This window comes from Stigmatopora argus, chromosome 15 (genome assembly GCF_051989625.1).
Source record: "Stigmatopora argus isolate UIUO_Sarg chromosome 15, RoL_Sarg_1.0, whole genome shotgun sequence".
NCBI lineage: Eukaryota > Metazoa > Chordata > Actinopteri > Syngnathiformes > Syngnathidae > Stigmatopora > Stigmatopora argus.
Window position 1 is genome coordinate 14,088,303 of NC_135401.1, and position 17,031 is coordinate 14,105,333.

General features: G+C 41.1%; 1 protein-coding gene across 2 annotated transcripts in view; it reads right to left on the reverse strand.

The window, feature by feature from the left end:
• atrn (attractin) overlaps positions 1-13,623 on the reverse strand; it is a 97,980-nt gene extending 84,357 nt beyond the window's left edge. For both annotated transcript variants that reach the window (XM_077620386.1, XM_077620385.1), the window contains exons 1-2: positions 13,123-13,623; positions 8,230-8,313 (exon numbers count right to left, since the gene is read on the reverse strand). In XM_077620386.1, coding sequence (XP_077476512.1) covers positions 8,230-8,313; positions 13,123-13,367 — 329 coding nt within the window. In that variant the 5' untranslated portion in view covers positions 13,368-13,623. The remainder of the gene's footprint in view (positions 1-8,229; positions 8,314-13,122) is intronic.
• Between the last annotated feature and the right edge of the window lie 3,408 nt (positions 13,624-17,031).

The window sequence follows — 17,031 nt, forward strand, 5'->3', positions numbered from 1 at the left end:
AAATAGACAGGGCGCCTTATAATCCAGTGCGCCTTATATATGAACCAATATTAAAATTGTTATCACGATAAAATAAATCAGTCGATAGGGTACACCATCCTCTACAGGTCTCGCAACTACAGTAAGCAGCCTGCGACTTCATTTTCCCCGTGCGCGGTTCATGCTGGGATATGTAGTTCTTTTGTCAATACACCCAGTATGACGCCGAGCACACTGATTTGGTGCTCGCCGTCATTCCGGGTGGATTGACAAAAGAACTCCAGCCGCTAGATTGGCGTCAACAGAGCATTCAGAGCTAGACTGCGAACTATATATATAAATTTATTATATATGGATCAATATTGAGTCGCAACAGCTCTCGCAACTACGGCTAACAGCCCCCGACTCTATTTCCGGTGCGCGGTGAATGCTGAGCTATATAAAACGGCGTTTCATTTTGGTTGTGCTCGATCTAGCACATTAATTCTATGTTCACCATCATTCCCAGTGGAAGTCTCAACTGCGGTCCGAGCTTTCAGGAAGGCAGAAATTACTGACCCGATTAATGACGACTTTGGTGACACGAAGACGTGCGTGTTGGATCCCACATTCGCCCACCTGTTCAACATGAGTTATTATGCTATTGCTGTGTCATGAAAATACTGATACTTTAACCTCGGAGAAAATAAAAAAAAACTGTTGTTTATTCATGTTGGGGTGAATGGAGTTGTCAGAAAGCTGATTTGTAATCCATCTAGTGGATGCATAACGTAACCCCAGCCTCTACTGTTGACCCGTATAATGCGGTGCGGTAGGCCAGTGTAATGCGGAGCGGTGCGCCTTACAATGCGGTGCGCCTTATATATGGAAAAACATTAAAATGTGTCATTCATTGAATGTGCGCCTTATAATGCGGTGCAAATTAGTCGTGAAAATACAGTATTAGAAGTTTGTCATGCAGAAATTGTTAGTTGAATGTATTTTTTCTCACATAGTCATACCTCTACTTACGAAATTAATTGGTTCCAGAACTTTTTTCGTAACTTGAAAATTTCGTAAGTAGTGCAATACTTTTTATGTCAATTCTCTCATTCGTTCCACTGTCCACTACCACTACAAACTACACCCTTTAAAATTGGTCAACATCTCCCAATTTTGTAAGAAAGATGTGAGAAACCCACACAAATGAGAGAAAATGATCATAACATTATTTATTAATGTCACAAAATGAATAACAAATATATATACACAATGTACCCGTGTTGAAACGCATGGGAACAAGAGAAAGCTACTGGGATGCAACATAGAGATATCACACAAACATGTATATATACAAAATCTACCCGTGTTGAAACGCATGGGAATAAGAGAAAGCTACTGGGATGCAACATAGAGATATCATGCAAACATGTACACATTTAATATACACAGCATCAACAATTCACACAACATTAATCAACAAAAAACATTAGTCTTTTATGATTTCTTTGTAATGTAATTTTACACCCATTTTATAAGTTGCTACTGGTTCTTTCTTACTTCTGCAGTGCTGGTTGACGCAAATTTTGGGAAAAAACGATACAAAGACGATTGCCAATGAGGACTTTTAATAATGTTTCTAAAATGCAGACAAACGTCGTCAAAGTGGGCACGACTCGTGAAAACTTTTTCAAGATGTTTTTTCCAGGGAGTCAGAAAGTTTGTTTCTCCCCCGTTTTTTTTCTGATTTGTGCTGTTGGGATGGTGGCTGCTTCCTCCTCGGCTGCCTACTTGTTGAATTCCTCGTGTATTGCAGAGCGTTGCATTTACTCATGCTCCGTTGAGACGTCGTTCAGGATGTTTTTCCACGAAGTCGGAAAATTCGTTTCTCCCCCGTTTTTTTTCTGATTTGTGCTGTTGCAATGGTGGCTGCTTTCTCCTCGGTTGCCTTCTCATTGAATTCCTCGTGTATTGCCAAGCATCGCAATCACTCATGCTCCGTTTTGGTGCACATCGACCAAGTAACTCGTCAACGTCCTTATTACTGAGCATGCAGCCCATCCGTGTGCGGTCAATTGGTCGTCGGTCTTTTGGTCGCCGTCGATTGGTCGCCGGTCTTTTGGTGGCCGGTCTTTTGGTCGCCGGTCTTTTGGTCGCCCGGACCGCGACAACGGGCATTAAAAAAAAAACGGCGACCAAAAGACCGGCGACAAAACAAGGTAAAACAACACGGTCTACGCATCAATAAAAGCCAACAATGGCCCTGAGCAGTTTTACTGAGCCGACGTGTGAGTGTATAAGAGTTTGTATGTACATGAGTTGTCCCCTTAGGAAGGTACGTCAGTCAGGGTCTTAACAAGTTCTCCAACAAAAAATAATAAAAGTACGGGAAATTTGGAGCTTTTCTTTAGCCTAATGATTAATAGGGCATTAAGTACGACTAAATAGTAATTCGCAGTTTGTATTTAGGGAATTTGAGCAACGATTTAAATGGTAATTATCAATAACCTTCCGGGCGACCAAAAGACCGGCGACCAAAAGATCGGCGACCAATCGACCGTGTACCCAGCCCATCACCTGCCCCCGTGGCACAATTTCGCCCACAAAAGGCTGCGGTTCAGGTCGAGGCACTCAGGCACAGCTTCCCCAACCATAAATAAGTTTAAGCAGACAATGGGTTAAAGAAAATGGACAGTTGCCATGAGACAGCCAATGAGAGACCAGTATATGGTGGAGTGAGCTTCTAAAGCGAGAATTAGTGCATCCACGACAATATTTTCAAAATAATATAACGGATAAGGAATGCATGAACTTTTTAGGGGTTTTTGTAACTTGGATATTTTTCTTATCTCAAGACACTCATTTGCATATAAAAAGCTTTTGTAACTTGGAAATTTCGCACCTAGAGGCATTTGTAAGTAAATGTATGACTGTTTATATATATATATATATATATATATATATATATATATATATATGTGTGTGTGTATATATATATATATATATATATATATATATATACACATATATATATACATATATATATACATATATGTGTGTATATATATATATCAGTGGCAGGCCATCAGGGCCTTCAAGGCCTTCTCTGCTGGCCTAAGAAATATCTGAATCATATTATATTTTGTCCATCAATACGTACTTATTATTCCAAATGGTCTGTTAGCTTCCTTTCATCGCTTTTCCCCCTGGTTGCACTGCTTTCAGATGTGTGTTTTCATATTGAAGCATTTAACCAATCACATTTCAGCCATTATTTGTTGCCAGATCAGATCTGCCTCAAAGCCTGCACAATCAGTTCTTGCGGGCTCTGCTGCATTAAACTAGACTGTTGCTTTTAACCAATCAGATTTCGAGTTGGCAACCCCACAATGATTTTTCATAGGCGTTAGCATTTTGCTGGCTGGCACATGTCATTGCTTTCACAAACTATGATTGGCTAGTAGGCGGGCCAAAGCAGTACTGAGGCAGCCGAGATCGCAAACTCCACCCACTATGGCCGACAGAAGCAAAAACAAATAGATTCTGTTTGCTCACAAAGCTATTTTCTAGACGGACTTTTTCAGGAAAAAAATGGACATCATTAAGAAAGGGCGGTCAACTCCGAAGCTAGCAAGCCTGTTACAGCCGGGAAAATGGTGTGTGCGGCACTTTCAGCGCGCTAACTTAGCTCCACAAGCAAATAGTATATTGTTGTGTTGATTTAATGCCATTTTCAAAACAGACTATGCCGGAAATATGACAGCACAGGCTCGACTTTCATCATTAGCTTCGATGGCGATAGGAAAGAAGGAAGAAAGAAAGGAGGATGGATATTGTGTAAAAAGGATTTTTGGTGAGTAAAATTACAAATATGGCTATATTCCTAAATAATATTTCAATTGTGGGCCAAGTTCTGATATCTGAAAAGCTCCAGTGTTTGTATTTAATCACAAAATGCTGCTAGGAAGTGGATTTTACCCCAGTTTAATTTTGGGCGTTTCACCATTGACTTCCATCGCTGTCTTTTCCCGGGAAAAATCACCCCCCTGGCCTGGTTGTAATGTCTAAAAAGCTCCAGTATTTGTATTCAATCAATAAATGATGCTAGGAAGTGGATTTTACCTAATTTTAGTATTTTAGTGCATTTTTTGTCATTTCACGTATGGACGTATCGACGTTCATCGCTGTCTTTTTACCGGGGAAATGATACTCCGGGCCCGGTTCTGATGTCTAAAAAGCTCCAGTATTTGTATTTAATCAATAAATGCTGTTTTTGGCTGGATTTTACCCCATTTTCGGGCAATGTTTGCCCATACGCCATTGACGTTCATCGCTGTCTTTTCCCGGGAAAATCACCCCCTGGCCTGGTTTTAATGTCTGAAAAGCTCCAGTATTTGTATTTAATCATGAAATGCTGCTAGGAAGTGGATTTTACCCCATTTTTGTGCATTAATTTATTGATTATTTTTTATGTGTCGCAGCTGTAGCTGCAGTAGAGGTTTTATAGCCATAAAATAGTTTTTGAGGGTTGGATTGATACGTTGAAGGCGCTACCAGAAAATGCACCGCCCGCCACTGATATATATGTATGTATATATGTATGTATATATATATATATATGTATATATATATATATATATATACATATATATATATATATATATATATATATATATGTATATATATATGTATATATATATATATATATATATATATATATATATATATACATACATACATGTATGAGACGCTCCCCTTCGCGAGTCAATGCTGGCGGCGATGAATGTCAATCAAATCAATCAAAAGCCTTTATTGTCATCATACACGGCTGCGTATAATGAAATTGGTGGTGCTACTCCACAAAGTGCGTTTTCCCAGTAAAAAAAAACAAATACCGTAATTACTCGAATATAACACGCAGGTTTTTGCAAAATAATTAATTCCAATAGTTGGGGGTGCGTGTTATAATCAAAAACTATTTTTTTTTTTGTGTCTTGTTACATGGCCCTTAGCCTGGTGCTTTTTCTTGCCAAATAAATTGAATTGAAATTGAATTGAATAAAATAAATTACAAATTTTCGATCGAAAAAAGCATTGTCAAACTCACTTTGACGCACGGATTTTACGTCATCTCGTAGAGCCGACGCACGGATTTTACGTCATCTCGTGAAGCCGACGCACGGATTTTACGTCATCTCGTAAAGCCGAGACGACCACTGCCCCCCTCTAGCCTCGTACCCGTCTCAGTTCACCCTCTCTCAGTTCAGTGTTATAATCAATAACTAAAATAAATTACAAATTTTCGATTGAAAAAAGCATTGTCAAACTCACTTTGACGCACGGATTTTACGTCATCTCGTAAAGCCAATCGGATGATGTGTTGTGGGAGGAAGAGGAAGTGGATGAAGGAAGCGTGGACGTTGATAGGATTCTCAACGAAGAGATGTATGAGAGGACAGACAAAGAGAGAGAGGAACTTTTCATTTGAAGGATTCTAATGAATAAATTTGTTTGAACAAAACAATCGTGAAACGAAGAAAAAAAGGTAAGATTTCTGATTTTCGTCAGCGGGAAATTTTAGGTGCGCACTATATTCGATTACTGCGTTTTTCCAGATGTTTTTGGCCCAAAGTTATACCTGCGTGTTATTTTCGAGTGCGCGTTATATTCGAGTAATTACGGTAGTAATATAAAAGTATAAAAAGTCACATCCTGGCTAGGTAAATTCTAAAATATTGCACAATCTAAGATATTGCACTTTGTTATTGCACACCCCCAAGTTATTGCACAGAAGGGATTGTGTGTTGTGCTAACGCAAGTTCAGAGTCCTGATGGCTGTAGGAAAAAAAACTGTCCTTAAGTCTATTTGTCCGTGCTTTGGGAGACCTGTAGCGTCTGCCAGAGGGCAGCAGCTGGAACAGGTTGTGACCAGGGTGGTATTGGTCCCTGACAATGTTCCCGGCTCTGCTGAGGTAGCGAGGGCTAGCAATGTCATCCAGTGAGGGCAGAGAGCAGCCGATGCTCTCCACAGTGGCTGTATAGAAGGTTACCAGAAGCTTAGTGTCCAAGTTGTTCTTACTGAGTACCCTCAGGAAATGGAGTCGTTTCTGGGCCTTCTTCACCACTGCCGTAGTGTTGGTAGACCAGGAGAGCTTGTCCGTGACGTGGACCCCCAGGAATTTGAAGGACTGGACCCCGTCTACACATACAGACGCTCCCCTACTTACGAACATTCGAGTTACAAACAACGGTACATACGAACATGTCTGCAAATTGCGTTTATGTCGAAAAATGTTCGTAAGTTCGATTTTGTATTACGCGCCTTTTTCCAAGTAGTGCTTCTTTCCGCCGCTAATATCGATGCCTGGCGCTGTGACAGCTCAGCTCACCTAGCATCCACCTTCCTCTGCCCAGTTCGTTGCAATGCGGAAGTGCGTGAACGTATCTCCAGTGCGCAAAGAACCTTTTTCATTTGTATCATTAAATATCTCGTGCATCCATTATTGAATATGGTTGGTGAAAAGCGAAAGGCTTCTAGTGAGGGAGGTGCAAGGAAGAGGCAAGCCATTTCATTTGAAATGAGTGGCAATAATAACGAAGCTTGATGCGCGTCAGAAAGTGGTGAGCGTTGCACGTGAATGCAACTTGAATCGTTCGACCGTCAGTACCATTTATAAACATAAAGCTCGAGCAGCAGGACCCAAATATTGAACGTTGCACAAAGTTTGCAAATCAATTGAATGATGCCATACAGTGCTACCGCATCATTTATGATGAAAAAAAAGAAAACTGCACTCGTCATTAGATAGCTTCTTTTGGCCAGTTTCTAGTAAATCTCTCTCTCTAATGTATGTTTACAGTACTGTATGTATTCTCTCCATTTTATTAAATGTTTTTTTTCAGTACAAACCAGTCTGTGTTACTTATACAAGCCTTAAACATACAAATGCACTTATATAAACCTTCAATATACATATATAGGCCTTAAACATAAATTATAATACAAAATATAGCACTGAGCAACTTACGAACAAATTCAACTTATGAACAATCGCTCGGAACCTAACTCGTTCATAAGTAGGGGAGCGTCTGTATATATATACATAACTTCCTTATGATATTGACCCAAATAATGTGCAATCCAGCAGACAATCCTTTCGATTCATACAGTATCTCAGAAATACCCCGTGCGATGATTTTCCTTAAGATTTTCACTTCAAAGTAAAACATTTGTACTTCCTATTAAAACCATGAATATGTAGGTGAAAATTGTGAATCAGGGGGCATCTTCTACCAGAGAAATTGTAAAATTCAACAATTTTAAGGCAATTTTAAGGGTGCGGCTTATACGCGGAGGCCTCTTATATGCGAGAATATACGGTAGGCAGTGTTGTTGTATTCAAAAACAGTCAGAAGCAGGTTGATGATCAACAAATGTTTGCCTATTACAAAAGCACTAGGACCACAATCCCAGCATACTTTTAACAATTATATGACTATTAAATTATCATTGAATTAGTGCTGCATAATATGGTGATATATATTGTCAAAACGCTAAAACGTTTTAGATGTCTTTCGTGATTATTTGACGGCAGCCTCGCTAAACCATGAGAAGGAAGTGTTGTGGGTCCGAAAAAATAGGCTTTCATTTGTGTTGTTCATAATGAAATGTGCATATTAGAGCCATTGTAGTTGGTCCTCGATAACATGGAAAACTGACTGACTCATATAGTGGTGGGGGGCCAGAAAGCAGTGACGGCACCTGACTAGGGCATCGTGATGACAACAATGTGTGTTTCAAACACGCCTAAAACAAAAATGCGCAAAATCAGATCAAAAGAGTTTCTGCCTACAACTCAACAGCTTCTGTCCAGGTTTTCAGCACTTTCTTTCAAAAATATTTTATGAATTTTAAAAAAAACCTCAAAATGGCTTTAAAGCATTTTTAATACATTTAATATTTATGGCAGGTTGTATCAGTTAGTAGAATAATGGTGAAAACATTCATTCATTTTCAGTACAGTTTATCCTTGTCAGGCTCATGGGCTACTGGAGCCCATCACAGCTGATTTTATCCACATTCCACAGAACTAGATTAAATCATATCTGTTTAACTATGGACACAAAACTCATCTCCACACTCCCGTTCAAAAGCATTATCGAAAATAAAATGTGGGATGTAATTTTAAGCAAGAAAAGACCAGAATTGATTTTTTTTTTTAAATTAAATTCCTTTTTGTCGATTTGCATGTGAATGCAAACCGGACTCACCGTCCTTCTATAAGCCAGGTGCACTTGGTCTTGTGCTTGTAGTTGCCAGGTCCGTCCGACAAGAAGCCAGAGGACGCTGTTAGCCTGGAAGACAGACACCCAAAACACATTTTAAAATGATACTAAACTACAGTTGTACCTCTACTTACGAGATGATTTTTTTCGTAACTCAAATTTTTCGTAAGTAGAGCATGAAAATGTGAGAAACAGACAAAAATGAAAGAAAATGATGAAAAAATGATTTATGAATGTAATGAAATGAATAACAAGCATGCAAAAACTGATGAAGACCTTGTCAAAATGATCTCAGTGAGGAGTGAGGAAGAAGAGGCAGCGGACAACAACGAGAATGGGGATGAAGAAACTGGTCTGTCTTTAAGACATCTACAGGAGATCTTCAATATGGCACACAGTTTGCAACAACGGATCCAGGAGATTGATGACAACATGGTCGGAGCCATTGAATTTGGCAGTCATCTTGACAGTGTCATGTCCTAGTACAGGCATGCCCAAACTACGGCCCGGGGGCCACATGCAGCCCATTAAAAGTTTTAATCTGGCCCGCCGAACTTGAAAATATTAAATTAATAAACCTTGTTATTTTTTATTTTCCCTGCAATTCTAATGTTTTCCACAGATGGCACTGTAGATGCATTGGCTTTGAGGTGAAGCGTAGGCCTATTACTTCACGTTTGCAATTTACACTCTGACCCTTCCCGACCTATCAGCCTTTCTGCTAAGACGAGCGGGCCTAAGAAAAGGAAAGTGGACATAAAATTTCAAGTGTTCAATACGGAGTGGACAACTAAATATTTTTTTACTGAACACCGATCATCTGCTGCTTGCCTAATATGCCAAGAAACTCTTTAGAGCAGGGGTCACCAAACTACGGCCCGCGGGCCGTATCCGGCCCGCCGGCACATTTGGACCGGCCCTCTGAACAATACCAGAGACGCTATCGGATTTATTTATTTATTTATTTTTAATTTTTTTTTAATTTTTTTTTTTTGGGGGGGGGATGCGGCCCGCCGGCACATTTGGACCGGCCCTCTGAACAATACCAGAGACGCTATCGGATTTTTTTTCTCCTATTTGGCCTTGAAGACTGGGACGTTTTAATCTTGTGTTTGGTTCATTGCACCCCTGCTGAGCCCACAAATCATCCCAGTGAAGCGGGGCTTCGCATTGCTTCTTTGGTTACACGCGCGGGGAGAGTGTTTCCCTTTGATGCATGCGGGTACGTCCACCGTTGCATGCACGAGCAGTGTTACCGAGACATCTGGACGATCGCAGGTGAGGGCGAAGCCCTGGGACCATCGCGGACTATTCAAGCATATTAAAACTGCAACCTGTTTGAGAACGGAATAATGGCGAAAAAGTTAGGTGAGAGAAAAATTGATTCAGAATGCAGGGTATTTAACCTGGAGTGGACAAACAATTATTTTTTTGTTCAATGCAAAGAAAAGGCTGTTTGTCTCATTTGTCAAGAGACGGTGGCGGTATTCAAAGAATACAATCTTTGCCGACACTATGAATTCCGTCACAAAGACAAGTACGATAGATTGCAAGGCCAAATACGAGCAGACAAACTCTCAAAGCGAAAAAGTGGACTACTATCTCAGCAGAACCAGGCATCCGTTCGGGCCAGCTTTTGGGTTGCTAAATTGATAGCAAGCAGCGGTAAGCCTTTCACTGATGGAGAGTTTGTTAAGAAATGTATGGATACTGTCGCGGAGGAGGTGTGTCCCGAGAAGAAAGATGCATTTAATGCCGTAAGTCTGTCGGTGAGTACAATGACCAGACGCGTTGAAGAAATCGGGAGTAATGTATATGCCCAGCTGCAGCAGAAGACGAAATAATTTGACTTTTTTTCATTAGCACTGGATGAAAGCACGGACGTGCAAGACACAGCGCAACTGCTCATTTTTATTCGTGGAGTTAGCGCAAACTTTGAGATTTGCGAGGATCTGGCAGCCCTCCAAAGTCTCAAAGGGACTACAACGGGAGAGGATATTTTTGACAAAGTGTGCCAAACCATGGAGAAGTTGGACCTGGACTGGTCAAAGCTAGCTAGCATCACGACTGACGGGGCTCCTAGCATGGTGGCCGAAACTCGCGGTCTAATAATGGGACGCATGAACCGGGAGTTGGAAAAAAGGGGTCTCACCGCCCCGCTACGAGTCCACTGCCAAATTCACCACCAAGCACTGTGCTGCAAAATGTTGACGTGATTCTGTAATGACGGTTGTGGTGTCGTGCATAAACTTCAGAGCAAAGGGAGAAGATTGTGCATGGCACAACAGAAAGTTAATGTTCCATGGCTTTTTTTTCTATGAAGAACCCAGAGAGAGTTATTTAGTTATTATTTATTTCATAAATAGTGTTATTTATTTCCTGTTTTTTCTGTGAAGAACTCAGAGAGGGTTATTTCGTTATTATTTATTTCATTAATAGTGTTATTATATGTTTCCTGACTTTTTTTCTGTAAAGAACCTGGAAAGGGTTATTTGGTTATGTGTGGCTTTCTGGAAAACAATAAAAAAAAATTAAGCTCCCCTACGATCGTCACACTTTTTCTGTTACAAACTGACACCGGCCCCCCATCAGAGAAGGGAAAAGTTATGTGGCCCTCACAAGAAAAAGTTTGGGGACCCCTGCTTTAGAGTATAGTATTAGCCGGCACTTTGCCAAGAAGAATGCTAACTATGCTAGTAAGCTGTCAACAAAAGAAAAGGAAGCTGATGGTCAGAAGTTGGCAGCTATTAAAAGCTCAACAAAGTTTTTTTCCACCGTCAAACTGCCATTCAAGAGTCAAGTACTAAGGTCAGTTTTATGCTATCATTCAAAATAGCAAAGGCCAGCAAAACACTGTCTGAGGGCGAGTTTTTAAAGGAATGTATGGTGGACACAGCAGGTATTTTGTCCCCGGAGACCAAAGACAAATTTGAGAAAGTCAGTTTATCACGGCGGACAGTGACTTGCCGTGTGGAACTAATAGATGAAGATATCAAAAGCATCATAAACAAAAAGACAGAGCCATTCACATTGTATTCTTAAGACACTGCTCAGCTTCTAATTTTTATCCGAAGTATCAACGACACTTTTGAAATAACGGAGGAGTTATTGACAATGGAGTCTCTGAAAGAAGAAACAGGGGGAGAGGACTTGTTTGACCGGGTGTCTGCTGTCATTGAAAATGTGAAGCTCGGATTTTGACAAAATTGACAAGTCACTTCAGCTGGTGGCAAGACCCCAAAACTGCTCCATTGGATATACGAGCATACAGCGGACGCAAGAGGCTGCTCATGAGAACAGCATGGGCACTGTCTTTCTCGCGGCAACTCCCTCGTGTAAATGTCTCTACGAACACTGGGCGGAGCGTTGCATTTTTTCCATGTTTTCCCCCGTTAGTGAGTGCAGAATAAAGGGAACAACAATTGTATACAAGTGGCGGAGCTTGCTCGCCAATACGAGAGGAGTACTACTTTCGGCCAAGTTGGCAAGTGGTCGTGCGTTATCCTATTGTGAGGACATTTGCGTGCATCTTTTTCGGAATATTTTGAAGGGAAGACAAAAGCAAACAACCCTCCTTTTAAAAACTCCAGCTGAAGGGTGGGGCAAATAGAGCTGGAAGAAGAACGTTTTTTTTACCTTCTTTAAAACAATATTAGAATGAAGTGAGTGGTTAGCGTGTCGTCCTCACAGCTCTGGGGTCCTGGGTTCAAATCCAGGTCATGTCCATCTGTGTGGAGTTTGCATGTTCTCCCCGGGCCTGCGTGGGTTTCCTCCGGGTACTCCGGTTTCCTCCCACATTCCAAAAACATGCATATTAAGATGATTGGACATTCTAAATTGCCCCTAGGTATGGGTGTGAGTGTCCATGGTTGTCCGTCTCCTTGTGCCCTGCGATCGGCTGGCCACCGATTCAGGGTGTCCCCCTGCCTCTGGCCTGGAGTCAGCTGGGATAGGTTGCAGCACCCCCCACGACCCTAATGAGGATAAAGCGGTCCAGAAAATGAGATGAGTGTGTCTGTATCGTAATCCAAGTTAATTTATGTTACGAATGTGTTGCCGTGCAAAAAGTCTCTCTATCTCCCCTCCGCGAAATCCGTCTAATTTTAGTACTATTAAACATCATAACCACTAGTTATTTTTTACTCTGTTAATAGATGGTGAATTAGAACAAATAAAATGTTTTTCCATTCCAATATCCTGTTTTTGTGTTTTTTCAGTGCTGAAACGAATTAATTTGTATTTAGTTTATTTTTATGGGAAATGTCGATTTGAGATATGAGCAAATCGACATACGAGCTCAGTCCCGGAACGCATTAAGCTCGTATCCCAAGGTACCACTGTATTTGTCTACAACAGTGGTCCCCAAACTATTCCAGAAAGGGCCACAGTAGGTGCAGGTTTTCGTTCCAACCTGTAAGAGGAAACCTTTCCACCAATTTGGTATCCTAGAAGTGCAATCAGTGGATTGCAGTCAGGTGCTTTTTTTTCAGCAGAAACATCATTGGTTAAACTGTTTGTGTTGGATCGGTTGGAACAAAAACCTGCACCCGCGGCGGCCCTGGAGGACCGGTTTGGAGACCTCTGGTCTACAGAATCAGATGATCTTGGTATAATTTTGCAGATTTCAATTGGCTCTCTACATTTGTGCCATTTTTGTTCCATTGCCTTTAGAAGTGTTGATCCACATACATTCAGCTATTGGTATGCAGCAAATGTTGCATTTTCGTGGTTCAGATGATAAGAAGGCACCGCCATGTTACTCAGGTAAAAAGACATGCGCTTTAAATTATGTTTACGCGTCTACGTCCAGAGTGGGTAACACGAGCAGGGTCTCACAAAACACAGTCTGCCGGCGTCGCTACATTACGAAGCCAATACCTGAATCTTCCTCCGCAGTGCTGGCACTGGTCCCCGACCCAGCCGGGGTAACACACGCAGCCGCCCGTGGCTGCGTTGCACTCGCCGTTCACACACGGCTTGTCGCACTCCTTCAACACCGCCCCCGAGCCTCTGGAAAGCCCCGCCGCCATCACTAACGCTACCAGCAGCCAGGCCACTGGACTCCAGCCACCGGAGCCGACAAGACAGCAGGCCCATCGCCCGAGCCGCGCCGTCCCGAACATTTGTCTCGTTAAAAGATGGCTGCTAGAGCCCCTGGGCGATCCACTGGCTTCGCGGTGTGTGGCGCCGCCACCGCCGCCGCCTCTCGACGGGGAACGAAGAGCCAACGCGTCGGTTGTGCTCCTTTGGGGGGGTGATCGTGCAGGGTTAGGGCTCCATGGCGGGTTCTGAATTACATTTTTCCAGTGGCGGTGATGCTGTTTGGGTTTCCCAGTTCGCCGCACCGAGACGCATATTGACGTCTAGAAGTGACGTCATGTCGGCGGAAGTGCCTGAGAGGAGGTCAGGAGGGACTGAACACCTAGCAGCTAAATATATAATTGTTTCATTTTTTAAATTGGCGGTAATGGAGTAAATAGATCTGCCATATAAAAAAATCTTCAGTTTTTACGTTCACCACTTCGCCATATTAACATATAGATTACAGTAATACCTTGAGATACGAGCTCGTGTCAATTTAATCAAATCAATTTTTCCTATTGAAAATAAGAAAATACAAATTAATACGTTCCCACCTTCGGAAAAAAAAACAGGATATTACAATGGAAAAACATTATTATTTGTTCTAATTCACATTATTATTAATATTGTTATTATTGTTGTTATTATTATTGTTATTATTATTATTGATATTATTATTGCTATTATTATTATTGCTATTATTATAATTGCTATTATTATAATTGCTATTATTATAATTGCTATTATTATTGTTATTATTATCATTGTTATTATTATTATTATTTAATCACAAAGCAACAAATACCTTTCTACTGGTTATGTTCTTCTCATTTTCTGAACTGCTTTATTGTCACTAGGGTCACGGGGGGTGCTGTAGCCTACCCCAGCTGACTTCGGGCCAGGGGCGGCGGACACCCTGAATTGGTGGCCAGCCGATTGCAGGGCACAAGGAGACAAACAACCATTCACGCTCACACTCATACCTAGGGGCAATTTAGAGTGTCCAATCACCCTACAATGCAAGTCTTTGGTGTGTGGGAGGAAACCGCAGTACCTGGAGAAAACCCACGCAGTCCTGGGGAGAACATGCAAACTCCACGCAGGTGGACCGACCTGGACGAAACGAACACTCGGTTCTGAGGCATGGAGAAGCAGTAATTTATTTCCGCCTCGAAAGCTGCGTTGGAACAAATTAACATCTTTGCCTCGCTTATTACACAAGAAGGTTAAAATTTAGTGTAACGTAAGATTAAAACTTATTTTTAAGTGTTTATAGTAATCTAAGTTCATTTAAGTAAAATTTCAAGTTTATGTTATGTTACGACGAGCACATCCGTCAAGTCACTCTCCTGTCCTGTCTCTTTCTCGTCCGCACTGTCTGTCTGTACTGAGTAATGTCACATTTTAGTATTGAATATCATAACCACTAGATAGGTCATTGTTACTGTGAGTAGGTGGTGAATTATAACCAATAAAAATATGTTTTTCCATAGTAATATCCTGTTTTTTTTTGTGTTTATTTCAGAGGGTGTGAACGAATTAATTTGTATTTAGTTCATTTCTATGGGAAAATTTCATAAATATACATACGAGCTCGGTCCCGGAACGCATTAAGCACATATCTCATGGAATTACTGTACTAAAATGTGACATTATTCAGTACAGAGGCGGACGAGAGAGAGAAAGGAATGGAGAGACTTGACGGCAATGTGGTCGTAACATAATGAACTTTAAATTTAACTGAAATGAACTTAGATTACGGGTAGCAAGAGTTCCCTTTAGTGTTGCATATTCTACTATCTAATTAAAACCATCATAACCTCAGTTTTCCATGGTCTATCGGTTGCAATTAAGACCTGGGAGAGAGTTTCAGTGCTACACTTTCAAGTAATGTAAAAAGTAATGGTGAAATTGTTCATTTTTTACAGCACTTTAAAGATGCCTCATGATTGATCACGCCGACGTGAACATGGCACTAAGACGATCAATATACAAAGTAAAACATTTTGTGCCGTAACATAAACATAAACTCTAAGGTGAACTCGTGCCCCCCCAAAAATCTAAAACAGGGGTGGCCAAGTCCGGTCCTCGAGTGCCGTTATCCGCTCTGTTTTCCATATCTCCCTCCACCAACACACCTGAATCAAATCATCGGGATTGGTATCAAGCTTCTGGACAGCTTGCTGATGAGTTGATTATTTGATTCAGGTGTGTTGGTGGAGGGAGATATGGAAAACAGACCGGATTGTGGCTCTCGAGGACTGGAGTTGGCCACCCCTGATCTAAAACAATAAATAGAGCAGGGGTGGCCAAACCGGTCCTCGAGGGCCGCTGTGGGTGCAGGTTTTTGTTCCAACCGATCCAGCACAGACATTTTGACCAATGAGATTTCTGAAGAAAACAAGAAGCACCTGACTGCAATCCACTGATTGCACTTGTAGGACACCCGATTGGTGTAAAGGTGTCATCTTGATGGGTTGGAATGAAAACCTGCACCCACTGCGGCCCTTTGTGGAATAGTTTGGACACCCCTGAAATAGAGAAAACACGAGTCTTTTTTTTGACATTCATCCTGCTTTTTTCATCCTGTTATTTTGACATGACAAGTGAGAGTATTTCGACCAATAAAAGTAGCAAGATCTTTTATTGTCGGACTCGAATATTGCGGGTAATGTAGACCAGACATAGCCGCGATAATCGAAAAATCGCGAAGTGGGGTCACCCAATATATATATATATATTTCTTCAGTGCTGAGCAATGTTCCCTCTAAGCTGCGCACGTGCGCAAATGCGCACTACTCTCGCCTTCTCTGCGCACAGCAAATCATATGGAGCGCACAAAATAAAATCCCTATCCCGGGCCGCCCATTCATAGATATTAATCATTACTTTTTATTATTACTAAATCATTTATGTGTAGTAGACATACACCTGCTTATGGCAGGTGTGATACTGGTGTGTGCCCATAGCGAGCAATGATAATGTTGCTCACACCGGTACTCAGTGTGCTCAGGGAGGTTGTCTTTCTGCCCAGACAAACAAAAAATTAGAGGGAACATTGGTGCTGAGTCCTAGTAGCAAGAGTGGCTTCTGCTTCCGAGTTTCAGTGAAGATTTTCACATTTTTATAAAGTTTGAAAATATATGTATATTTTAATAATTAATAGTGGGAAAAAAATCGCAAAGTAGTGAATTTGCGATGTGAAGACGCGATAATCGAGAGATTACTGTATGTGAGTGGTTTGTCAGATCATGTATCAAAAAGGAGGGGCAGGGAGTTTCCGACATATTTTTAAAAAGCACCCTATCAGTATTTATTACATTTACAAATCAGACACTATTTTCGAGTTTTATGAGATTTTGATTTTGAAGTGGGTTCATTGTAAGTGCAGTACTTGACACATGGTTTTGTTTCTGAAAACGGGATAGTTACATTATCCCAGGTAATGTACTCAAAATAAAAAAAATTACCAATAATGACAAAATGTCAGTCGGCCACATCCGGAAATATACTGGCTTTTATTTATAGAATTATTTCCACTCTGTACTCGTGATGCAGTGAAAGAGATAAGAATATTCGTTCTATTTCGTTAATGCTAATACAGTGAATGAAGTAAATTTGTAAAATCTGAACACATTAATGGATCATCATAATTTAAAATCTTTAGAAAAAGTTTTTGGGGGATCATTGAAGACAAATTAGGAC